At 45.5% G+C, this 25688-nt stretch overlaps 2 protein-coding genes across 6 annotated transcripts in view; one reads left to right on the top strand and one right to left on the bottom strand.

Moving 5' to 3' along the window:
- Positions 1–6244, bottom strand: part of FBXO16 (F-box protein 16) — a 50311-nt gene extending 44067 nt beyond the window's left edge. The window contains exon 1 of one of the 2 annotated variants that reach the window (XM_075923279.2): positions 6102–6244. The gene's annotated coding sequence lies outside the window, so the exon portion shown is untranslated. Of the gene's footprint in view, positions 1–686; positions 742–6101 lie in introns of those variants that run through there. The other variant, XM_075923278.2, reaches the window with a different exon arrangement.
- A 101-nt stretch (positions 6245–6345) lies between these two features.
- The window catches only part of FZD3 (frizzled class receptor 3), an 88585-nt gene continuing 69242 nt past the window's right edge, over positions 6346–25688 (top strand). For 2 of the 4 annotated variants that reach the window (XM_075923276.2, XM_075923271.2), the window contains exons 1-2: positions 6348–6500; positions 10990–11506. In XM_075923276.2, the coding sequence (XP_075779391.1) occupies positions 11321–11506 (186 nt within the window). In that variant the 5' untranslated portion in view covers positions 6348–6500; positions 10990–11320. Of the gene's footprint in view, positions 6501–10989; positions 11507–23740; positions 23809–25688 lie in introns of those variants that run through there. The other 2 variants (XM_075923277.2, XM_025181488.3) reach the window with 2 other exon arrangements.

Below are 25688 nucleotides of genomic sequence, written 5' to 3'. Positions count from 1 at the left end.
GGCAGTTTAAAGACTAACAGATTAGTTGGGCATAAACTTTTGTGTGTAAAAACAACTTGTCAGATGCAACCAGATACAGATTAACACAGCTTCCCCTCAGAGATGTGATTTTAGAGAGAGTCAAAACATGAAGGTTGGACTCATAGAATACTAGCACTGGAAGGGAACTCTCAGCAGGACCAAGCACCATCTATATCATCCATGACAAATGTTTGTCTAACTTGCTCTTAAATATGCAATGATGGAGATTCCACAACCTCCTTAGGCAATTTATTCCAGTGCTTAACCACCCTGACAATTATGAAGTTTCTCCTAATGTCCAACCTAAACCTCCTATGCTGAAATTTCAGCCCACTGCTTCTTGTCCTGTCATCAGAGGTTAAGGAAAATAATTTTTCCCATCTCCAATTTCTCGACATCTTTCCTAAAATGTAGTTCCCAGAACTGGACATGATATTCCAGTTATGGCCTAATCAGCACAGAGTAGAGGGGAAGAATGACTTCTTGTATCTTGCTTACAACACACAGTCATGCACGACTGTATCAAATGCTTTACTTAAGTCTAGGTATGTCACATCTACCACTTCCTCCTTATCTACAAAGCTTTTTATCCTATCAAAGAAAGCTACCAGTCTGGTTTGACATCATTTGTTCTAGACAAATCCATGCTAACTGTTGTTTATTACCTTATTATCTTCCAGATGTTTGCAGATGGATTCCTTAATTGCTCCATTATCTTTCCTGAAACAGAAATTCCTTAATTGTTCCATCTTTCCTGGCACAAAAATTAAGCTGACTGCTTTGTTGTTACCTGGGCTGTCCATATTTCCCTTTTTATAGATGGGCACTGTACATGCCCTTTTCCAGTCTGCTGGTATCTCTCCCAACTTCCATGACTTTTCAAAGATGGTAGCTAAAGGATCAGATACCTCCTCTGTCAGCTCCCTGAGTATTCTAAGATGCATTTCATCAGGTCCTGGTGACCTGAAGACATTTAACTTTTCTAAGTCATTTTTAACTTGTTATTTTCCTATTTTAACTTCTGCTGATTTTTCCCTGGCATTCACTATATTCGGCAATCAATTGCCACAACCTCTTGGTAAAAACTGACACAAAAGTTGTTAAGCGCCTCTGATATTTCCACATTTTCTGTTATTGTTTTTCTCTCTTCATTGAGCAATAGGCCTACCCTTCCTTGGTCTTCCTCCTAATATATTTGTAGAACGTTTACTTGTTACCCTTTATGTCTCTAGCTAGATTGAGCTCATTTTGTGCCTTTGCCTTTCTAATTTTGCACCTACATACTTGTTATTTTTTTATATTCATCCTTTGTACTTTGACCTAGTTTCCCCTTTTTTATTTTTAAATCGTTTAAGATCTCCTGTTTAAGCCAAGGTGGCCTCTTGCCACACTTCCTATCTTTCCTATGCAGTGGAATAGTTTGCTCTTGCACCCTTAATAATGTCTCTCTGAAAAACTGCCAACTGTCTTCAATTGTTTCTCCCCTTACTCTTGCTTCTTATGGAACCTTACCTACCAAATCTCTGAATTTACTAAAGTCTGCCTTCTTAAAATCCATTGTCTTTATTTTGCTGTTCTCCCTTCTACCATTTCTTAGAATCATGAACTCTATCATTGCAAGATCACTTTTACCCAAGCTGTCTTCCACTCTCAGGTTCTCAGCTAGTCCTCCCTATCAAGAACTTAATGCATAATTTGTGCCCTGCTGTGTAATTTTCCCAACAGATATCTGGATACTTGAAGTCCGCCATCACCAACAAATCCTGTGCTTTGGATGCTTTTGTCAGTTTAAAAAAAAGCCTCATCCACCTCTTCTTACTGGAACATTTCCACATGCTATAAACCTGACAAGGATTTCACCCTCTAGAACAACATGTGATATATCCTGGGAAGGATCTACCTGAAATCTGTTAATTTGGACCATCTGCCTATACAGGCAATTGAACACTTTTCCACTGCTGTACTCGTGTATTAAATCAGCAGGGCTAAAAACAGAAAAAACATGTTAGCAGCAAAGTCAGGTAGTACCCCGCATATGGGGCCCTGCTGCTCTACTATATCCTGCCCCCAGATACAGTGAGATGGGAGGGAAAGGTGGATGCTCAAGGCCAGTGATTCTCAGTTGCATGTCAGGGGGACCTCTGGCAGGCCACACGAAAGCTTGAGGGGATCCACCAAGCACAGATGGTGTTAGACTCCCTTGGGCCAATGACAGAAAGCTAACGGCTGGCCCCGTGGGACTGCCATGGCCACCAGTCCTATCATCTAGGTCTGAAGTTGAAGCATGAGGAAGAGTCCTCTGGGGTGGAGTCTCCGGAAACTGCCCTGCTTTCTGCTCCCTAACAGATCCTAGCTTTTATATGAAGAAAAACTGTTGAGGCACAGTTAGGACTGTGGCATTGTTTGCAGATCAGGCAGAGCACGTGCCTCTCCCCCTCCCGGCTCACAGTGTTCACAACCACACGTGTCCCCCGTAGCCGATGCAGGGGCATGGAGGGCAGGGAGCCTGGCAGAAGAACCTGATGGGCTGTTGTCTGGGAGCCACCCAGGTGACTCCTGACCAGAGCCTGCCTCTGGCACCCAACCCCTCCCACCTCTCCAACCCTCTTCAGCACAATCACAGGCTCCCGGCGGCGTTCGCAGCCCTCCCTCCCAGCTGGGAGTCCCAGTTGGGAGGTGGGCCACCATCGCCGCTGGGTGCCTCTGGTCATGGCAGAAGCCTGGCGAGGGCGGGGGGAGTGGCTGGGAGTCCCAGCCACTCCCCCACCAGGCTTCTGTGCAATCATGGGCTCCCAGCGCCGATGGTGGCCCCGCCTCCCAGCCTGGGAGTCCCAGCTGGGAGGCGGGGTTGTGATCGCCGCTTAGCCCGCGTTTTTTTCCGTTGTTGGTTTTTTTGCTCGACCAAAAAATACCAAGTGTCTGGTATTTTTAGGAGACCATCTGGCAACCCTACCTGCTGCAAGGAGATGCTTGAAGGCTGAGTGTTACTCTTATTGTCCCCTAGGCATTTACTGAGTAGTTGTGCCTTTATCAACTCTCTTCTTTGGTTCTTCCTAGATCATCAAGACTTCTCTTTTTGACTAGGCAACATTCCCTTCCCCCACAAACTGACCAGCACTAGCCCAGGGGTGATTATCTCTTGCAATGGTTCTTTCACAATTCGGTCAGTTAGGGAATTTTTGTACTGTTCTCTGAAAGTTAAATGGACCATAAAATACTAAGCATAATTATGTGTAGCCAGGAGTAACATAAATTATAAGGGAAATATGCTCTGCTAGAGATAAGAATCAAGCAGCCAAATCCTAGTGTCATATAACATGATTTTACTGGTTACCTTATGATACAGTTCTGCACTACTGGCAACTCGAGTTGTTTATTACAGCAGAAAGATTTCAGTCCCTCTCATCCAACTCCCATTAAAGATAAATAAATAGACCTTTTATTTCAGTAATAGCTGGGTCAAGCCCATTGTTTAAAAAATAATTTGATAGCATTAATCTTTCTTCAATGCAGTGTATGATCGTATCATATTAACAAAAGGCATTAAACTCATTTCCTTTAGCTGGGTTAATCTAGACTTAACCCCTTGGAATACCATTCCAGGGCCTTCCATAAACCATAGTCAGAGTAAGTCTTTCAAATGCACTATTTTATTAATAGTTTTTGTCCACTATGGGAATAAGCTTTCCTGGCTCATCAGACTCATGTGCCCTGAGGTTTAAAAAAAGATTTTACACAGAAATAATCTAATGACCATAATCCACATGATGGCGTAATAGTGACTTTCACCTGGAAATACATTTAATTGAACTAACCAAACTCAGAGGTTTAGAAAGGAAGAGAGGAGAGCTACTTGCAAATGACCATGCTGGGAGTAAACAGTAGTTAATTAAATCCAGAGAAGATAGTATATGTGAAAGTGTTACAAACCATAGTAACAGATAGGTGAACCAGTGAAATTAGCGTGTATAGATCAAAAGGAATAAAGTGTATGAGATTCAGCATGAGAAACTGCAAGAGGACATATCTGGGGAAAAATAATTTGGAAACAGAGAGATGATGGAAAAACTTAAAAAACAACAAATAGTCTTGCAGCACCTTAAAGACTACCATCTACATGTTTTGTTAGATTTTAAGAGGCTGCAAAACTATTTGTTTAAGTTTTTTCAGTTACAGACTAACTTGGCTACCCCTCTGAAGCAAAGGGAGATGATGGGAAGGAGATATGTAAAAAGCAGTTGTGAGTGGACTAGCAGCAAAAAAAATACAATGCTGCTGCTTCTCCATGCAAGTGCTGCATTCCACTAAGTGCCCCATCTGCCAACAATTACCCTATGGCATCGACAACTTTCAGGACTCTGTGAAGTTGAGGCCCTCGCATTCCAGGCACTCATACTCTCCCCAAGGCATTGATATCCCCAGTTCTCCACCCCTAGAGCGATGGTCATCTCCAGTGCTTCCCCATGGAAATGATCTTTCACATAATGAATGGTTAAGGTATTTCTGAGCAGGACTCAAGTTTCACTGTAATAAAGGGGAGTCCAAATGGAAGTTTTCTGGAAACCAAGTCCAGGATACAGCCACAAGAGCCAAGCTGCCAGACCTCAACGTTGTGCCAGCCACACTGAGCAAAAACCGGAGTGTTCCAGATGGACCTGCTACTGGCTAGGGATGTTAAGAGTATTTAACTAAGAGTATTCGATAGAATTTTTATCAACTACTCGATTAGTCGATAAGCAACCAACCCACTCCGTCCCTATTCGTGCTGGATGTGGGACCAAAACCCACTGGCTACGTCTACATTGGCAAGATTTTGCGCAAATACTTTTAACGCAAGAGTTTTTGCGTTAAAGTATATGCGCAAGAGAGCGTCTACAGTGGCATGTGCTTTTGCGCAAGAGATGTGCTTTTGCGCAAAAGCATCTGTGCCAGTGTAGACGCTCTCTTGCACAAGAAAGCTCCACTGGCCATTTTAGCCATTGAGCTTTCTTGCGCAAGAAATTCATGTTGCCTGTCTACACTGGCCTCTTGCGCAAGAACAGTTGCGCAAGAGGGCTTATTCCTGAGCGGGAGCATCATAGTTCTTGCGCAAGAAGCACTGATTTCACACAATAGAACGTCAGAGTTCCTGCACAAGAACTCAGGGCCAGTGTAGACAGGCAGCATGTTTTTGTGCAAAAGCAGGTGCTTTTGCGCAAAAGCAGGCCAATGTAGACACAGTGGCTACGTCTAGACTGGCATGATTTTCCGGAAATGCTTTTAACGGAAAAGTTTTCCGTTAAAAGCATTTTCAGAACAGAGCGTCTAGATTGGCACGGACCCTTTTCTGCAAAAGCATTTTTTGCGGAAAAGCGTCCATGCCAATGTAGACGCGCTTTTCTGCAAAAAAGCCCAGATGGCCATTTAAGCGACCGGGGCTTTTTTGCGCAAAACAAATCTCAGCTGTCTCCCCTGGCCCTTTTGCGCAAAAGTTTTGCGCATAAGGGACTTTTGCCCGAACGGGAGCAGAATAGTATTTCCGCAAGAAGCACTGATTTCTCACAGTAGGAAGTCAGTGCTTTTGCGGAAATTCAAGCGGCCAGTGTAGACAGCTGGCAAGTTTTTCTGGAAAAGTGGCTGATTTTCCGGAAAAACTGGCCAGTCTAGACACAGCCGGCTACTGTGGCTCTGCAATTCAAAAGGCAGCAGGAGCCCAGCAGCTTGTCCCCCAGCTCCTACTGCCTTTTAAATTACAGACCCATCGTGGGGTTTGGTCCTGCACCGTCTCAGCTGGGACTGAGCAAGGCTGGGGGGTCCCTTCCACAGCCCCTTGTGCCCCCCCACGCAAGTGCCTCCATCATCAGGAGTTCCCAGTGTCCCCTGCCCGCTCTGCGTCTACACCCAGCACCCCCCCCCCCCGTGCCCTGTGAGGGCCGGGCCCCCCAGCTGGCAACCCAGCCCCCCCACCCCGCCCCGGGAATCGATACCCGCGAGCAGCCGATACGCCCCTGCGGCCATGGGGCAATACCTCCCCCCCCCCATCGTCTCCCGTGGCAACGGCGCCCCCTGGCGGCGGATACGCCCCTCCCCCACGCTCTCACCTGGCCTCCTGCGCCCGCAGCCGCGACCCCTCAGCAACACCCCGCCCCCTCACGGGCCGGTCTCCCCCGCTCCTGGCGCGTCGACGCCGTTCGCCATGGCAACGGTTCCTTGCGCTCCGGGAGGAGCAGCCAATCAGGGCCGGGCCTCGGGCGGGGGGGAGGGGGCAGCTCTTCTACCTAGCAACTAGCCGGCTGCTTCTGATTCGCTGTTCCCCGGGGCGGGATGAAGCGGGAGGCGGGGCCGGCGGGAGGCTGCCGTTGGAGGGGGCGGGGCTGCCGTTGGGGTCTGGCTGGGGGGGGGGCGCGGCCTTTGCCTTCGGCGCCTCCTCGCGCGGCGGCCGCCCCCGCCCTCGCTCCTGGGGGGAGACGCGAGGCCGGAGGGGCCGGGCGGGCGCTGAGGTGAGTGCGGCAGCCGGGGCCTCGGGGTGGCGAGCGCGCGCCCCTCTCTGCCGCCGCTGGGGCGGGGGGGGGCAGGAGCGCACCCGGAGTAGGAGGGGACTGGGGCGGGGGGGCAGGAGCGCACCCGGAGTAGGAGGGGGACTGGGGCGGGGGGGGGGGGGGCAGGAGCGCACCCGGAGTAGGAGGGGACTGGGGCGGAGGGGGGCAGGAGCGCACCCGGAGTAGGAGGGGGACTGGGGCGGGGGGGCAGGAGCGCACCCGGAGTAGGAGGGGGACTGGGGCGGGGGGGGGCAGGAGCGCACCCGGAGTAGGAGGGGGACTGGGGCGGGGGGGGGCAGGAGCGCACCCGGAGTAGGAGGGGGACTGGGGCGGGGGGGGGCAGGAGCGCACCCGGAGTAGGAGGGGGACTGGGGCGGGGGGGGGCAGGAGCGCACCCGGAGTAGGAGGGGGACTGGGGCGGGGGGGGGCAGGAGCGCACCCGGAGTAGGAGGGGGACTGGGGCGGGGGGGGGCAGGAGCGCACCCGGAGTAGGAGGGGGACTGGGGCGGGGGGGGCAGGAGCGCACCCGGAGTAGGAGGGGGACTGGGGCGGGGGGGCAGGAGCGCACCCGGGGTAGGAGGGGGACTGGGGTGGGGGGGCAGGAGCGCACCTGAGGTAGGAGGGGGACTGGGGTGGGGTGGTGGCGGGAGCGCACCCAGGGTGGGGGGGGGACTGGAGGTGGGGGGGGCATGAAAGTCCCAGGGTAGGAGGGGAACTGGGGGGGGGGGCAGGAAAGCCCCAGTATAGGAGGACACCTGGGGTTGGGGGCAGGAGCACAGCTGGGATGGTGGGAGGTGGCGGGAGCGCACCCGAGATAGGAGGGGGATTGAGGTGGGGGGAGTGCACCCGGGGTAGGAGGGAGACTGGGGGGGGCAGGAAAGCCCCAGGGTAGGATGACACCTGGGGTTGGGGACAGGAGTGCAGCTGGGGTAGGAGGGGACTGAGCTGAGAGATGGCAGGTGAACTGCTCCATGTCCCCCTCCCCTAAATCTCCCAGACATGAAAGAAGAGGGAGAAATCACCCTCTTTCTGGAGGCTGCGGTGTGTTGATGGGGAGCTTCTCCCTTCCACCCCGGCCCCACCCCACCTGGACCCACAATGGAGTGTGGAGGGGAGAGACTCTGAGTAGGTTGGGGGAAGAGTATGTGGCAGGGTCCCCCCTCTTTAGTCTGTAATTGAAATGGAGTGTATGGGGAAAATATAGTTTGGTTCCCCCTCCCTCATTCTAACACTAGAATGAGGGGGGATATAGTGTGTTCTCTCCTCTCTGTAACTGCAATGGGGGAAGGTGTGTGGTGGGTGTCTTCCGTATCTTATTGAAATGGGAGGGGATGTAGTGGAGTAGGAGAAAATTGCCTTGTGGTTTCTGTACCCCTGACTGTAATTAAAGTGGACTGTTGGGAGTGCCCTCCCCCCACATTCTTCCTGTATCAGAAGTGGCTGTGGGGAGGGAGTCTGAAGTTGTGGTGATGTTCCCCAATAGTTGTACTTGAAGGAGTATATGTATAAAGGGGGAAATACAGTTTTAGTCCTCTGTCAGGAATCCGAGTAGACTGATAGGGAGTGAGGAATACTTTGTGTTTCTTCCCTGGTAACTGGATTGGTGAGGCTAAGTCTCATACTGAAAATACTTCCTTTGCATTCCTCTTTGTGTTTGTGCTCCAGGAACACATCCATCTGTGCAGTCTTCCCATTCCTTAAATATGCTTGCTCTTGATCTCTCTGGCACTGTTAATTGTGAAACTTATTTTTAATATGACTTTTATGCTTAAAGAGTTGGTACCCGTCATCTAAGATGTATGTAATAATATTCTTACTAAGACTTGATACAAGGGACAAATTGCATGTGGTTATAGTTAGTCTTTTGAAGTCCACAACTAACTGGCCAACTTGCTATTTCCAGATCCTCTGGCCTACAGTTTCTCTAACGTCTCAAGATAGGTGGGTTGGTGCCTCCTGATGCAATCACTAAAATAGATGAATGTGTGTGCAAGTATATTTTGTATGTTTCATACGTCTGATGAACAAAAAAAGCTAGTGTGGTCAGAAATATTGCCTCCAGGAAATGGAAAATTGTACTTATTCTTGTCTATACCAAAGTAAGGATGTTAAGGACTAGTTGACTCCCCCCTTCCTCCTTTTGCTGCCTTGGCATTTCAAAGGGGATCAACTGTGCACGCTACCCCATTGAAATGTGGAAGCAGCATTCCAAGGGGCAGTGCCATGGAGCCCGGGGTCAGCTGGGGTTTCCCCAGCTGACCCCGGGCTCCATGGCGCTGCCCTTTGGAAACATCAGGGCGGTGTTTCAAAGAGGCAGCTGCCACACAGCAGATCCCCAGCTCAGCTGTGTGGCACTGCCCCTTTAAAACGCCATCTCGGCGTTTCAAAGGGGCAGCGCTGTGGAGCCTGGAGTCAGCTTGGGACTCCCCAGATGATCCTGGGCTCCACGTGACATTTCAGCTGACCCCAGGTTCTAGGGAAATGCCACTCAGAACCTGGGATCAGCCGTGGAGTCCCCCACTGACCCTGGGCTCCATGAGGGCACTGTGGCTTTAAAACGCACAAGAGCCCTCGCTGGGGACTCTTGTACATTTCAAAGCTGGCTCCCAAGGCTGCATGTGGAATTCCACATTAATAATGGAGATTGCCTATCTCCTAGAACTGGAAGGGACCTTGCAAGGTCATTGAGTCCAGTCCCCTGCCTTCACAGCAGGACCAAGTACCATCCCTGATGAATTTTTTGCCCCAAATCCCTAAATGGCCTCCGCAAGGATTGAACTCACAACCCTGGGTTTAGTAGGCCAATGCTCAAACCACTGAGCTATCCCTCCCCCATTCGGGAGCTCTTGTAGGATTCAGAGGAGGAATGCGGGAGTAGTCAATGGAAATTCCATCGTCAACTTCACTAGTCAGTTAACTGCAATTTAACATCCTTATACCAAAGCATAAATCAGCTACTTCTAACTCTTGATTCTAGTTTAAAACTATTAGAATTCACAGTTGGGGTACAGGGACATATTTGGCTTTTCATATTGCAGTCCTTATGTTTTCTGCATTTTAGTTTTACTTAAGCGTTTTTCTTTTAAAGGTATGGATAGTTCAGGTTATAAATTCTGAATCTGTTAGCTCTAGCTTTAGTGTCAGTTTAACTACAGTTCTGGCCTTGCAAATAGTTTCTCTCAGTTTTATATAACTGTCTAGCGACATAAGATCTATGTAAAAACCCTACTTGTGCTATGGATTGTTGTTGTTGTTGTTGTGTAGTTGGTTAATTCATTGTAGGAGATCATACTGATGTGGGCCCCTTCAAAACAAGGGGCCTGGACGGTCACCCTGAATCATCCTACAGACGGGACAGTTCTGTATAAGAGAATGAAGTCATGTTGGGAGACCTTGACTAGAGGGAATCCAGTGCCTCTGTGTCTATGCATCAGTGCTTGAAGTAGTTCCCTGCTGCTGTTGCCTTGGTTCCCAGGCTTACTGAGGCAACAGCACTATGGTGTCATTTGATATGCTGATGCCTCAGAGCAGAGGCTTTTGCACAGTCTGAAGCTGCTTAGAGTGCTAGGTAGCAGAAGCGGTAGTACTAGGGCAGCCAATCCTCTACTGTCTCCACTTGTTTCTCTTCTAAAACTCTGTTGCCAAGGGCCCTTTCTATGTCTACTCTTTTATATTCCAGCTCATCTGCTCGGTGTGGCTAAAGGTTCTTCCAGGGAATAGGCATGAGCGCGACTGTTGAGTCACAGGCCAGCTTAATCTTAAAACATAAGTAGCTGATTTGAGCAGTCCTGCAACATAATTCAATTAGATTATCTTGAATAAAGAATAACTATTTTTCTTTCAAAATTAGTCTGCTTGAGATTTATCACTGTATGTATTGAATTGCTTAGAGAAATAAAATCCAAAACTTAAAAATTGATCAATTTAAATGTTTCATCTGTGAACACTTGTAAATATTCTGCTAAAAATAACTACATAGAAAACTCAGTTGCTCTCTGAAGAATTACGGTTCCAAATTTGTAAATTCAGTTGCAGGTGGGAACTCTGCCTTTGTGAGTAACAATGGCAGAGTCCATTGAACTATTTTTCCATTGACCTAACTGACTCAACCAGAGTTTAGGTCATCAGCATGGCTGTGCTCTCAGAGGTGTGGATTTTTTTACACGTCTGAGTGCTGTAGCTAGCTTGTTGCAAGTTTTAATATAGACTAGGCCTTAATGTGTCTGTAATTATTTAGGATTCATCACATAGAAACACTGGCACTTATACTTTGCTTCCTTCCCTGTTGAAAGAGCAGGCTATTTTTGGAACATTAGCCCTTTTGGTCTTGTAGAGAATAATTTATTTGTGTTCTGCTAATATTGTTGTATATTAATGAACTAAAGTTTTAATTTTGAAGTTAACTGAACTATATTGGGTTTACTGGTTTGTTTGTTTGTTTGTTTTTTAGGCTGTTTCATAAAAGAAGTACAGCTCAGCTCTGTTTCACTAGGATGGATTCTATCCTGTGGGAATGTGGTTAATCAACTTGACACATTCACCTAATACAATGTATATAATGTGAAAAGAAGAGATGTGCCATCTGTATCTGAAGTCTTCTGATGGACTGAGTGAATAAGACTCTGTCAGCACAAATTTTATTTCAATTTTTGAAGAATCTTAACAAACAAGCAGCAAAAATATTGGTATTAAAGCTAAACCTTCAGTACATGTGTATATGAAAGTTTACATTGAGTAATCTGACAGGTCTCAGTAACTGGCTCCCATTCACATGTTCAAGGATGGCAACTAGCTTGATCTGCACTCTTTTGTTCTTGGATGTTTTGGTGGGGCATTCAAGTGGACACAGTCTGTTTTCTTGTGAGCCCATCATCTTGAGGATGTGTCAAGACCTGCCTTACAATACCACTTTTATGCCTAATCTTTTGAATCATTATGACCAGCAAACAGCAGCATTAGCAATGGAGGTAAGAATTAGTCTTTCTTTCAAAAATATGTTTGTTTGTAGGCCTTTAATTGATCATGCGATTATTTTGTAGTTGGAATTGATGAGAAGGAGAGTTATATAAAATATGTATTTGTTTCAGTATTCTGCCTGTTGTCTTATTATTTTGAAAAGTGTAAAGTGTCCACATTCCGTTTGCATTACAAATATTCCATAAAATGTACTTATAAGAATTACTACAAATATGTAACCACATTCATGCATACATGAACAATAATTACATCTCTTTGCATTCAAAAGTACTCAAGGGTTCAAGCTTTACATATTTTTGGCCTATTGAGAGTGCATATTTGAAATGTCATCAAAAGGTAGTTTTAAGCACTTTTCAATAAACTACTTTTATACAGTAATGCTAAACAACCAGTGGAGGACATAGTTACAAAAATAAATTCTTCTGACGTTCTGTGGTTGGATGGAAGAATATGTTTGCATCCTTAGTTAGTACAGGTTGTGTTGTCCATTGTTCTGTTGAATAAATTCACAAACTAGTCGTGTAGCTAGTCGTGGACCCAGCTAGTCGTGTAGTTATGTTGCTTTCTCAGGTTACAATAATATTTGTTTGGCAAATCATTCCTTTTGATCTTCTTCTGTTCGGTATCCCAGCAGACAGATTGGTAAACTTAAACATTTTTTGATATTGTAAAGGTACCTTACTATTCTTTACCTATAGAATAACCCAGCTAGTCTTGTCTAGATTTATCTGCCTTGATTGCCTCTCCCCCAGCTTTTTGTAGGACTGCAGTACCTCATGCAGTATATTCATTTATAGTATAACGATCATTCCTGCTAATTTGCCTGATCTGTTCGTGAATATCTCTTGTAGAAGGTTGAAGCACCATCACTTGGGAGTCTTTTCTACTGCCCCCTTGTTTGACTATTAGGACTCTTTTGTCCTACCATTCACAGTGTCTCAGTAATTCTCTTCCATAGAGCTTAGCTGTAATTTGATCAAAGTCAGTGGGAGTTTGAATGCTAGTTGACTTTCCAATAGTACTGTGAAGGAATTGCACACACAATCCTATTCTCGCATTTTGTGTAAGGTATTGTTCCTATCTTTTTTTTTTTCTCTCACTCTACGTCCCATCTAAGCTGTGAGATTGTGTTCTTTGTGTGATACCAACAGGTAATATTAGTACTTTATTATATGGAATTTGATTCCATGTTTTGCCTCTTTTAAATGTATAACTATTGCACTTGATTAACTATAGTACATGCTTTTTTGTGCCCCCGCAGGCTCCTGGGAGCCCTGGACATGCTCCCTGTGAGGGCCAGTGGGCTTTCGGAGGGGCTTAAGGCTGGGACATGGGTCTGGAAAAGTGTGGCAATGTGAACCACGCGGTGAGGTGCAGCTCCCAGAGCAGGCTTTCTGCCACAAGCCTTGTCCCGGGTGCCTGCAGCTTTAAGAGCTGCCAGGAGACAGGAACTATAGAGTTGTTATGAGTGTGGATAGAGTGGCCAGCAGGGCACCTGTATTATTTCCTAGAAGTCTCTTTTTTGAAAGAACTTCCTCCTCCATGTCCACGCATGCCTTGTTCCGAAAAAACTTTTCAGGAAAGGTGTTCTTCCTCGTAGAAAGAGGTTTATCGCCGTCAGAAAAAGCCTTCCGTCTTTCGACTTTTTGTTGAAAGAACACAATTGCAGTGTGGACGCAAGTATTGTTTTTCCGGAATAATGGACATTATTCCAGAAAAACACTGCAATGTAGACATACCCTCTGATACAGAGGCAGCACCACGGAGCAGCAGCTGGCTTTCTGGGAGCAGGATGGCAGGCAGGAACCAGCTGCTGTCCTGCATGTAACCCTTGAAACTTTCAGCAGTTATATGGTTAATCAATTACATACATTTGAACATCTTCTTTCTCTTCCAGTATGGAATATCTCCTGGGAAATCACTTGACTAAGCATTTTGTTCAGACTAGGCATTCATTGTAAAGTATTCAATACTTAATACACATATAACCAGATGAACAGTTAAAGAAATTTCTTTTTGAGGCAGGATGTGATTCTCATCTTCTGGTGACAGGCCTCAGCTTAAGCATTACTCTCTCCACATTTTTCAGTGATGATCAGTGTGATGCAGGCTTTCAGTAGCAATCTTACATGGCATCCTTTGACAAACTGTAGAACGGGTTAGCAGCCTTTCTGAAGTGACATGCCAAGATTTAATCCTCCTGCCCTGGGCCATCCACTCTTCCGGGGGAGTGGGGGAGGAAATAGGCTCTCTCCACTGCATGCCCTATGGACTACCTGGGTTAATGCAAACCTTTCCATGGACTACCAGTTGCTAATGGAAACTCACCCTTAATTACATAATCACGCCGGAGCTATTTTGCTAGTGCTGCAGCTAGGGAGAACAGTTTAATTTAAATTATTAAACAGATTAAGTGTTTTAACTTTCTCATGTTAGTTTATCAAACTTCATTTTAAATAAAATAAAATATTATGTCCAATACACAAGCTTTCAATGTTTTCCTTATGGCAAGAGTGGGGAACCTTTTTTAGGTTGGGGGTCACTGTTCCACAGAAAAATCAGTTGGGGACCACACAAATGAGAAGCAAAAAATCTCTTCCCAAAGCCCCCAACCCTCACTGATATGGTCCCCAGCTGCGATACTTCACTCTTCGTCCCCACAGGGTGAGGAGAAGGAACAGGAAACGCTGAGGTTCAGTGCTTCCCATAGGCCAGATTTACTTTTCTGGGGTTCCAGAGTTAGTGGATTTTGTGGACCCTGTTAGGCTCTTGGGTGGGAACAAAAATGAGGCATTCAAGGTATGGGACAGCTGCTAGCGAGTGGGATATGGATGCAGGATCTGTGGGAGGTGGGGAGCAAGACAGGGTGAGGAGGGTAGGATCTGGAAGAGAGTTGGATGGCAGGAGAGGGTGTGGGATGGGGTACAAGAGGGAGTTTGGGGACAGGAGGGAGTTGGGGTAGTAACACAGAAAAGGTGAGAGGGTGAGAATGCAGCCAAATAGCTAATTGGGGAGGGAGGCAAAGAAGTGGGGACTAAAGAAAGTGCAGTTTCTGCAAAGTAAAATTGTATCCCCCCTCACATCTTCCTTCTGCTCCGGCTTCACTCAGCCCCATGATTCCCTCCTTGTCCCCGCAGCCTGATCCCCTGCATTGCACCATGCCCCTCAGTGCAATCTCTGCCCCTTCCCATTCTGCCACCATATCCTTTTTCACCCTCCCCTTTTGTCCCCACATCCCTGTGCCCCCAGCACACTCACTGGCAGAGCAGCAGTCCTAGGACTTGCAACACTGGGGCAAGGAGAGGAAGGGGGGAGGGGAGAGGAGGGCAGAGTCTCTTCTGTGCCCGGCCCAGCCCTTTGCCTGCAGGCTGCAGCTCTGGAGATGGGGCAGGCAGAGCCCAAGGCTGGCTCCAGCCCAGCTAGGTGCAGTGGGGTGCTGGGAAAGGGGCTCCCTGCTCCCGCACAGAGCCCACTGGGAGTAGCATGGCACAGCCCTGGCCCTTATGCACCACATATGCCAGCTGCCTAGTTCCAGCTCTGCTGGTCAGGCCCTGCCACACCCCCACTCCCACCAACTCCCAAAGCAGAAAGCAGTGCCAGGAACATGCATATGCCTCTCCTTCACCCCCTCCCTCAATAGGAAGCCAGAGCTGGTACTTTCAGTCTGCAGCTGTGTGGCTGAGGCTGGAGCCACAGCACTGGCTCCCCGCTATGTGGGGAGGAGGGGTTGGGCTGAGCTCCCGCCCAGTGTGCCAGTAAGTCTGCTCATGTGCTACTTGTGGCATACACGTCAGGGGTTGCCGACCCCTGCTATAGAAGCTAGATCCAGAGAGTCTTGTGCCTTTGACAATGGGCACCAGGAGTTTCGTAGGTCATATTCACCTTACAGTGATTTCCTTTAGATACTTTCCTGGCTCACTTATGAGACTGTCATGTGGAACTATGCTCCGTTTCATTCCTTGAATAGCCTTTATCATAACCATAAAGTAAAGACAAGATAATCCATGTTTTTGTGACTGGATTTGTGTGTCTGTTTGCATCATCCTGACTGAAAAAAGGAAAATGGATACATTACAGACTGGATGATAAATGAAACCTTAAGAATTTGTGGAACTGTGATTGTATCCTCCCCTCCTGTTTACTCTCAGGAAAGATAAAGCCATAAGCTTCCTACTCTGCTCCTTCAATAAGGCCTTTTGAAATCTGGAAGGGGACGGGGGAAGAGTTTATTCATTCAAGGGACTAGAAGGTAATTCTGTCATAAAGGATCTCTTAGCTGAATTGGTTATTTTGACTGCTGACACATGCCACCTATTACAGCAAAATATCTGTCCAAGTCCACTCTTAAATATTAGACCAAGGTGAAAATTGTTATATCTTCTCTCCTAAATGGAGCAATGGTAAACTGAATAGATTTCTCTAAATTTGCATACTGTGAATAGTTTACTAATTTGCAATATTAAGAAAAATAAATCTATTTGTGGGCATTGGATTATGCACCTAACTGGCAAACACTTTTCAAAGCACATTTAAATAAATAATAATAGTAATTAAAAAAAAACCCTTATGTGCTGTGCTGCTCTGGATTAAATCATATTGGTCACGTTGAGCTGTCCAAATTGTTGAGCATCGCCACTAGGAGCTGTCCAGCACTGATGAGTACCAATTATTCATGTGCAAATTGTAAATGTGTGTACTATTTTAGAACAACCAATATTTTTATGTATTCAAAGCTCTTTATGTCTGAAAATGCAGAAAATGTGTCTGTACACAGTTTGTGGATTTTTTTCCCCTCATTTGTATCAGTTCCTGTAAGTGAAATGCTGGTAGTGGATCCATGTTTTTAGGAAAAATTTTAGAACTCCTGCCTTGTGTGGATTGCACTAACATATTAAATCGTGGATAATCATCATGCATGATGCCATGGATCATCTCATTCTCATTTGGGAAAGAGTTATCGTATGGTAGTTTATTTTTCACATCTAAATGTGACTAGCAAAATACTATAATTTTAATGCAATTTAGCATTTGTAATCAAAGTTAGGACATAGGCTGGTTGTATGGATTTGACTGTGAATTACCAGCAGTCCATTCTTCCTCTCAAGTCTCCATCCTTATCCCTAATCAAGCTGATTCTACAGCCTTCAATTCACAATTACACAATCTGTAGTATGACATGTACACAGCTAGATTAAATGCCTCTAAATTTAGTTAATATAAGGTTGCCCTCAGGCTTCTAGTGTCCTTCCAGAATGGCTAGCCTTAAACCTCTGGAAACAAGAATTTACAAAGATTAAGGTACAGCCTATCTGTTCAGTGAAACCTTCTCAGCTCTTTTGAGCAACATACTAATGACACATTAGCACTCTACCTTCATAGGTGGACAAAGCATATGAGTACCTCTAATAGAGAGGCAGCAGCACAGAGGGTGATGGGGGAGCAGATGGGAGCCAATACAGATGAGGAGCCAGCTTTCAAGCAAGCCCTCTGCACATGCTGACTCCATGGACCCACCTGCCCCTCCTTGCTGCCTCTCACAGATGCAAGGGAAGGCAGGCAGGAGCTGGTGCTCCTTGTTTCTTGGCTGAAACAGACTAACAGGGCTACCTCTCTGATGCCTGTCACAGAAGATGGAAGCAGTTGAGGATGAGAGGCTGTTACTGAGGCAGTAACCCAGGAGTCTATTCAGAATTGGAGTACTAAACCTGATGGAACTAGAATGCACACTAGTTTCAGGCTAAAGTGGTGTAACAGAAAAAGTGAAGATTACCTTGCATTGTGAGATGTGTGGAATCTCAGTTTAATCTGAGCAGTTACACTAAATGACATAGAAAGGCATGATCCAAGGAGAAGACCAGCATAATTTAGGGCAGAGATGGGCAAGAGCCTATCAGGGGGCCAAATTTGGCCTGCCTAGCTCTTTTACCCAGGCCACATGGCAGTTCCTGGCCCCGCCCCTTAATGCATTGCCTGGGAGCTGGGATGTGCGAGCCCTTTCAACTGGTTATATTTAAAGGGCTCGTGTGACTCGACAGCTGTCAGGAAACAGCCGCAGGAAGGCGCAAGCATTTTAAATAGAAGCAGTTAAAAGGGCTCTTGAGTCCCAGCTCCCAGGCAACACACTAGCAGTGAGGCCTGGAGCAGGGAGCCCTTGAAATAGCAGGAGTTGAAAGGGCTCACAGCTCCCACCCCCTGCTGACGTGATGCCTGGAAGCTGCATGGGAGGTGGGATCTCTTTCAGCGCCCCTCCCATTCTGCCCACCTACCTCCAGGGTGGCCTGCAACTACTTCAAAATTTTTCAAATGGCACCTTTTCAAAAACTATTGCCCACCCCTGATGTAGGGGAACTGGTGAGGTGTCTAAAGCTAAAATTTTCAGTGCTGCAAGGAAGAGTGGTAGGGTGATGAGCAGACCTTTGTCTTAGACAAATTAAAGGTTTTACATATTCAGATTGCTGGGTGCTCTGATAATCTCCACACAACTCTACTTGTCTGGTTTTGAAATCATGGCCTTGGTTTCCTTCTCCTGACCAATCAGCATTCTTTATCCCATTGGAATGCTGTAGATTTTCTAAAGAATAACTTCAGTCATATTGTATTCTGGTCTCTTAGACTCTCTATTTGGGATTATAAAATTCTACATAAATTCTTATTGCACAACTGTGATTAAAATCTTCAAAATATGAGGGATTGTGGGGGGGGGGAAAAGCTCATTTTAAGATATTTTTTTAAATAAAGGCACTGTTCACAGATGAAGGAAGACTGGAAAATGTACTCCTGGCTTGTTTGTGCCTTCCCGTATGCAAGGAAGAGGATAGTATTTTGCATTGAGATTAAACTGCAAATATAGAAACAAAATTTGGGTATTAATGGATATAAGGTCTTTTGGACTGCAATTTACTGTAAGCAAATGAAGATCATTGGTTTTATTTAAGAAAGCAATTTAAAGTAGGATGATCTGCATCTTAAACAACTTCTATTCACAATAGACTTGTTTTCAGGGTCATGGAGACAGATGGATCTGCTCTGTCCTGTGGCTAATTCTGCAGCATCTGGCAGAGACTTAAAAAGAATTGTTAGGAAAGTTGGAACACATACACAAACTTATTTCAAATAGTCAAATGATTGTTTTACATAAAATGTAGTCAAATGGTGTCAGTCATGGCCATGGGCTAACAGATTTTTTTAAAATTATTACTTGAATGTAGTGATGTCTTGTAGTGTTCCTTGCAATGCCATAAAGCAGAGGTGGGGACCCTAAGGCCAAGGGTCTGATGTGGCCCCTGGCTTGTCTGGATCCAACCCCCAAGGCTCGACTCTTCAGTGCTGGGGGGAGCCCCCGCACTGGTGCTCTGGCCCCCTCATTGGGCTAGCGCACACAAAATCTGGGCCTGGGCCCTTCAAGGTTCTGGTGTGTGAGGGGAATGTGAAGAATGTCTTTCTCATTTGGGGGCCACCTCAATGAGGATTGTGGGGTTTGTTTTTGTTTTTGCTTGAGTGCAACCCCCAACTGATTTTTCTATGGGTTAGCGGCTCCTGGCCCAAAAAAGATTCCCAACACTTGCCATAAAGGATGGTGACCCCTCCCTTCCATTCCTTTTCCTGTCCTGTCTCACCACAACACTCACAGCTTTTCTCTATTAGGAGAGAAATCTTTATATTAATTGAGTGTAATATTCAAGTAAATCTTTAAATCTGTCTCTCAAAAAAAAAATCAAATTGCTTCCACTTCTAGGGAGTGCAGGGGGCTAACTTCTTGGGCTACCTTCTCCTTTCCTGCACATTTGTGAATTTCTTTAGATCACTAGTATGCTAAGAGCAGTGGTAAAATTTAAAGCAATTACAAGGACTGAGCTATGAAGACTCTCATTGGTCTTGGAGAAAAATCTCTAGCTCACTTCAGAAATGTGGATAAATGTTAGAGATTATGCTCTCCCTCAACAAAGGGCCACAGCATAGAATGAATTTGGCAGTTTCTTGATACTACAGTAGTATTGTAACCGCATGGCGTTTCCTATTTTGTTAATGAGATGATCAGTATGTTCCAGACTTACTCCAAAGGTTTTTTTAAAAAACAATAAAAAATGGAATGGTATGTAGATCTTCAGATTTTACTTTATAGATGAAAAATAAATTTAGCAATTCCACTTTTTGCTTCTGAAGAGAATTTAGACTTACAAGAAAGCATGTAAGAATTGATTAGATCAGTTTGAGTATTCTCCCACTGTGCACTATAATCCAATGCAGGTTATATTTGTTATGATGACTAGACCATCTGTGGCTTATCTCTAACAATTTGTGGAATTTAGATGGGATTTTTATCCTGTTTTTCATACTAAATTCAAACTGGATTTCTTACAATTTGCTTCCCTTCTATCCCTGCATGCTCACCCTCCTTCCTCACTCGTATCCCCCGCCCCAACACCTTCCATTATTTATTCTTGGTTCTAGACTTTTAATACTTCAGTCATCTGAAGAAGTGGGTTGTGCCCATGAAAACTCATGATATCATCTACATGCTTTGTTAATCTTTGAGGTGCTGCTAGACTATTAGCTGCTTTTTAAGTTTTTCCAGTTACAGACTAACTTGGCTACCCCTCTGAAGGTTTTGAATAAAGAAGATAGGATTACAAATAAGATGTAGGCAGTTCTTAGCTGGTCAAAACTAATCACAATTTACCATCTGCTGTACCATTAATAGTGCATACAGTAAATTACAGCCTATCAAAGAAGTGAGTTTTAATGGACTTGAAGGCAGACAAGATGGTGGTTTAATGGATTTGTTTTTGAACAAATTTTTTAGTCCTCTGTGTTTGAGAGAGACCACATAGCTAAATTCATTATAAAAATGCTGAGGATCATGCTCAAGTTTTTGTCTCAGACATGCTTATTGTTTGTTTATGCATTCCCTCCCTCATGCTTGTTTTGTACTCTGCCACCTGAAAAAAAGAAAGAGTGTTGGGGACTTGTACAGGTTGTATTTCCCTTGACCAGGACTCTCTGGTCTGGCACTGACCATGGATGGTCCAGGACTGCAGAGCCCAGGAACAGGGAGGTCTGGCGGCAGGACAGGAACATGGTAGGGGGGACTGGCAACTCAGCCTGGAGCTCAGTGTGGGGGGCTGAGGGAGCAGGCAGCATAAATGGGAGTTCTGGCTCCAGTGGCCGGGAAGCTCTAGCCCCAGCAGCAGCCAGGGAGTTCTGGCCATGAGCTTCTGCCCCTCCACCCCAGCCCTCTGGTCCCGGCTCTGGCCACAGAGCTTCAGCCTTCCGGCCCCAGTCCTGGCTGCAGAACTCTGGTCCTGGCCATGGAGCCAAGCGGTTGCAGAGCTCTGGCTGTGGCACTTTGGCCCTGGCAGCAGCTAGAGAGCCCCGGGGGACTGGGACAGCAGCAAGGCCAGGCTGGAGCCCTAGCCGGGGGCAGCATGGGCCATGAGGAGAGGGACCTCCCCTGGTCGGGCAAATCCCCTCGTTCAGGATCAGTCAGGTCCTGAAGCTGCTGAACAAGGGAGGTCTAACGTGTAATTCTACTCACTGAGGATACTATGCCTATTTCCCATCCTTCCTAGCAGACCAAATATAACACTCGCTTGCAGCTTCTTGTGACACACCTACTCTAGATTCTTTGAGTGCTTTTTAGACACTGAAAATGGAAGAACTCTGCATTTCTCGGCAGTGCACTGCATTTTGCTGACTTGGAATGCCACACTTCTTAAGGCTTCAAGAACTGTCTCTAAAATAAGTTATTATTTATTCAAAAGAAAAAAAAGAAACTGGATCCCTGATCTTGTATTGCATGTTCTGTGAGGTATTGTGTGTGGAGATTAAATTGTGTGTACTGAAGCTTTAAGGCAATGTATTCCTATGTATGGCCCAATTCTGCAATCTTCTGAGCTTCTTCCTGAGATAAACACCCTCAGCTCCCACTGAAGTCAGTGGAAGCAGAGTGCTCACTCTTACCAGTTTCATATTCATGTAACTATAATCAACACCATAAAAGTATATTCATGTGAGCATTGGAAGCGTAATGGGTAGCATGGCTGCCTTCTCAGCAATCTGGGTTCAGTTCCCAGCCAATGCAGGCTCTGCCTCTGCTCTTCCCTTAGGGTTCAAAAAAGAACTAGATAAATTCATGGAGGTTAGGTCTTCCAATAGGTATTAGCCAGGATGAATAGGAATGGTGTCCCTTGCCTCTTTGTCAGAGGTATGAAAAGGGTGATAAGAGAGGGATCACTTGATGATGACCTGTTCTGTTCATTCCCTCTGGGGCATCTGTCATTGGTCACTGTTGGAAGACAGGATACTGACCTAGATGGACCTTTGTTCTGACCCAATATGGACATTCTTAAGATGTAAAACTGTTATTGTAAGGGATATAATTGGGCCTATGAGGTTTTTAAGTTTGAGTGTACAAATACAGTAAAAAATCTTTTTCTCGCAGTAAAGTGTGAAGAAGTGTGTACGTGTTTTGATGTTTGTGTATTTAGTAGCACCTTTCACACATTGTTTCCCATAATGTAGGTTTGGCCTTGATACGCCTACTATTTTCTCTATTCTGCAGAGCTCCGTTCCTATGGTTACCCAGCCCCTTTTGTTGTCACAAAGGTTGGCATTCTGATTCTCATGAGCCAAATTCTGCCCTTTGACTCTCTCCCCTTTCACATCCCTTGCTAAGCTTGGCCTGTTGCTACGCTTGAAGGCCTGACAGCAAGGGGGTTCCCATAGTAACAGGAATGAAAATCTAAAAGGAAGGAGACAGTGAATAGAAGTAAAAGGCCTGGTTAATTTGAATTTGAACAAGGAAGGAAGGCTCCTTGTAGTTCATCTTTGTGTATTGCAGGAACCTGAAATTTATCTTTTTTAAAAGTTGCTTTTCAATTTGTAAACTTGTTTGTATTCCCTGTTACTTGATTTATAGTACAAAAGTTGTCATGTTTGAGGCATTGAGCAACAAGAAACATCTTTCTTTTGAAATCGAAGGGCACGATTCTAATCAAGTAGATTTTGTTCCCTCCATAGAACCAAAACAGGATTTAATTTTTATTGTCTTTCTGCACCACTGTATGCATGTCTTTTGATTAATATTAATTTAAATGTTTTTGTTTGAGATACTTTTAATATAAATGTTTGTGCACCCTTAAAAGCAGACATTATCTTATGAAGTAGTAAACATCAAGAGATCAGAATACCTAGAAACGTATAAGTAAGGTCCTGTATAGTTGTATGCCTCCTGATGTAGAATAGTTTTCCTGCTATACATTTAGTGTTCTTTAGGTCTAATCTAGACATATGTAACTCTGTAATATAAAGGTATGGGGGAAAAGGTAGTAACTGGATTTTGGTGTCAAGCTTCAGAGGATTTATTGTGAACAATTAGGAAAAAATATATTTTTTCCAGATTACTAACAGTTAAAGTAGTATTGAAATTTGTACTTAGAGGTACTTAAAACCTTTTTTACACACTTAATTATTAGAATTAGGTCTCCGTATTTGTCACGCTAACTCTTCAGGACACAGTTGAATATTTCTAACCATGCAGAAGAAACATTTAGAAATACTCTTTTTTTGAAACTTTGCCCTCATCGTTTTTTTTGCTTCTTCTAGGATCCCTATGGGGGCTCCACTTAGATGTGTCACGGATCGGTGATTCTTAGTAACAGTCTCCCGGCCCCGGGTGCATGCCACACTATTGCGCAGTCACCTCCAAATGACAGTTGAGCACGTGCTGGCAGCCATTCTCTCAGTTCCTTCTTAACCGTCGCCAGTATCAGTCGCATAGTTTTTTTGCTTCATCTAGATAAAACGTCACAACCCTCCTGCAAACACCAAACTGTGGATGTGTATGTATATTGATACACTTTCTCAATTTTGGTTGTAGGCAATTTTTGAAGGTCAAAAAATTAAGTGCATAAGCTACCCCCTTTGTTTAGAACAATCTTAATTGTGTGACGTCATAAAAGCAAACAAGTATTCAAATCCATCAGTTGTTTCCTTTTTCTGACACTATGGGAGGGTAGGCTTTTTGTATCCTCTGCAAGCTCTCAGGCTTTGAAAACTTAGGCTTCAACTCTCTTTTTCCATCCTACTTTGTATTCGTCCCTATTAGCCAAGGTAATGGGAGGTAGGGTAAGGGGCATTTAGTTGAACGCAGTATTGTCAAAGAACCATGCTTACTGGTCTGCTACAGAAGCAGCTAATCCCTTTGACTTCCTTTGGCTTCTCAGGGGCAACCGTCAGTGTGATGGATGTGAGGAAGTCTGTTGGACTGAGAGCTACCAGGCTTGTCTGTGAGGTATGGGGTAGATACTGCAGGAGGTGGGCACTAGGACTCAGAAGCAGAGTTTATAATAAAAAAAAATAGTGCACATGCTGACACCTATATTCCTGCCATCCCTTTTTGCCTCTTCTGAGGAGTAGGGGACAAACTGACCTGGAAAGTACTTCTGCTGTGATAAATCGCCTATGATTTTTCAGAGCAGAAGTGCCCTCTGACAAATGGACTCTGTGAACAGAGGTTTGCAGGATTGGATCTTTAATCACAATAAAGTTATAAATATATGACTGCAAATTCATATCCATCATGTTAATTTGAAGGCTCTTATCCTATTCACCCTTTAACTTCTTGTTTATTTGAGCTAGTCACGTATTTGAGCTAGTCACGTATATCGCCCTACCATTGCATTCTGCTCAATCAGTTTGGTGCGCTAGTTGTTTACTTCTCTCTCAAACTATCCTGTATATCTAAGCTGGTAGAAAATCACTACCTACCTCTATTTAAGTACCTTGTGTCAGGCTGTCTGGAGTGGCCCACAAGTGAGAGTTCCAACTTCAGAACAGACAGTTATGAATCAGGATACATACTCCAATCTTGTTCAGAGTTGTATACAGTAATTCCTCGCTTAACACATGCCCACTTAACACGTTTTGGTGATAGCACGATTTTTTTTTAGGGAACATTTTTCGAACAACACAACTGTCCCCACAATAACATGATTTCCCTGACCGGCCGGCCGGTTGCTGGCAGCCACGCGGGGCTTTCCTTGCCTCCCTGCAAAGTGACAGAGGTTCGCCGCTCACCGGGCTGTTCCCCAGCGACCCCCTCAGGCCGGATGCCTCACTCCCTCTCCTCCGCCCCCCCGCTTGCAGCCGGCAGCTGGGTTTCCCCAGCTGGTGGGTCGCCGGCAGCTGAGTGGAGCTTCCCCTGCCTCCTTGCATCCAGCGAGGAGAGGTCGCCAAAGAACAGTGCTGTGAGCTGCGAACCTCCGCCACTTTACAAGGAGGCAGGGGAAGCCCAGTGCAGCTGCCAGCAACTGGCCAGCTCGGGAAACCCAGCCACCAGCTGCAAGCTCCCTCCTCTATCCTCCCCTTTCCTTTCTCAGAGCCAAACACCTCCCCTACCTGCTATAACCCATGCTCCTTTCTCCCCCAACCTTATGTCCTGGTCCCAGCTGCTAACAAGTGCAGGCTGGAGCTGTGAGCGCAAACACAAACCCCACCTTTTCCATTATTTTCAATGGGAAGATTGACCCTGCATAACACGTTTTCACTTAGTACGATCATTTTCTGAAATGTATTTACCATGTTAAATGAGGAATTACTGTACTTGGATTTCACCAACTAAGAATCAAGTGGGAATTTCTTGGGCTCCCCTAGGGACTAGTCACTCTTGTCCAGTGAATAATAAGATGAAAGAAGGAAAATTAGCTTTAAAGACTTGGTTTTGAATGTTAAATTATTTTTGTGCAACCATATCACCTAAGGGCTCCAGTCATACATCAGAATCTCATTTGTACTAGGCTTTGTACAAACATAGTAAAAGGTGAGGTTTTCCCCAAGAAGCTTACAGTTTTTAAGTATTACATGAGAGATAAGATGTATATAAGAATGGCCATATTGGGTCAGACCAAAGGTCCATCCAGCTCAGTACCCTGTCTGCTGACAGTGGCCAAGACAGGTGTCCTAGAGGGACTGAATCTAACAGTAATGATCAAGCGATCTCTCTCCTGCCATCCATCTCCAGCCCCTGTAGATCAGTGGTTCTCAAACTTTTTGGCCCATAGCCCACCCCCCTCAATGCAAACCTTTCCATGGCTCACCCATGGTGACAAAATGCCGTAGCTTATTTCTAACTACCTTAAATACTAAATTATTCATATTCGGTTACTGGAGCTA

This window comes from Pelodiscus sinensis, chromosome 3, assembly GCF_052426305.1.
Source record: "Pelodiscus sinensis isolate ZL-2025 chromosome 3, ASM5242630v1, whole genome shotgun sequence".
NCBI classification, from domain to species: domain Eukaryota; kingdom Metazoa; phylum Chordata; order Testudines; family Trionychidae; genus Pelodiscus; species Pelodiscus sinensis.
The sequence above is the reverse complement of the archived record's forward strand: the minus strand, read 5'-3'. Positions and strand labels throughout refer to the sequence as shown.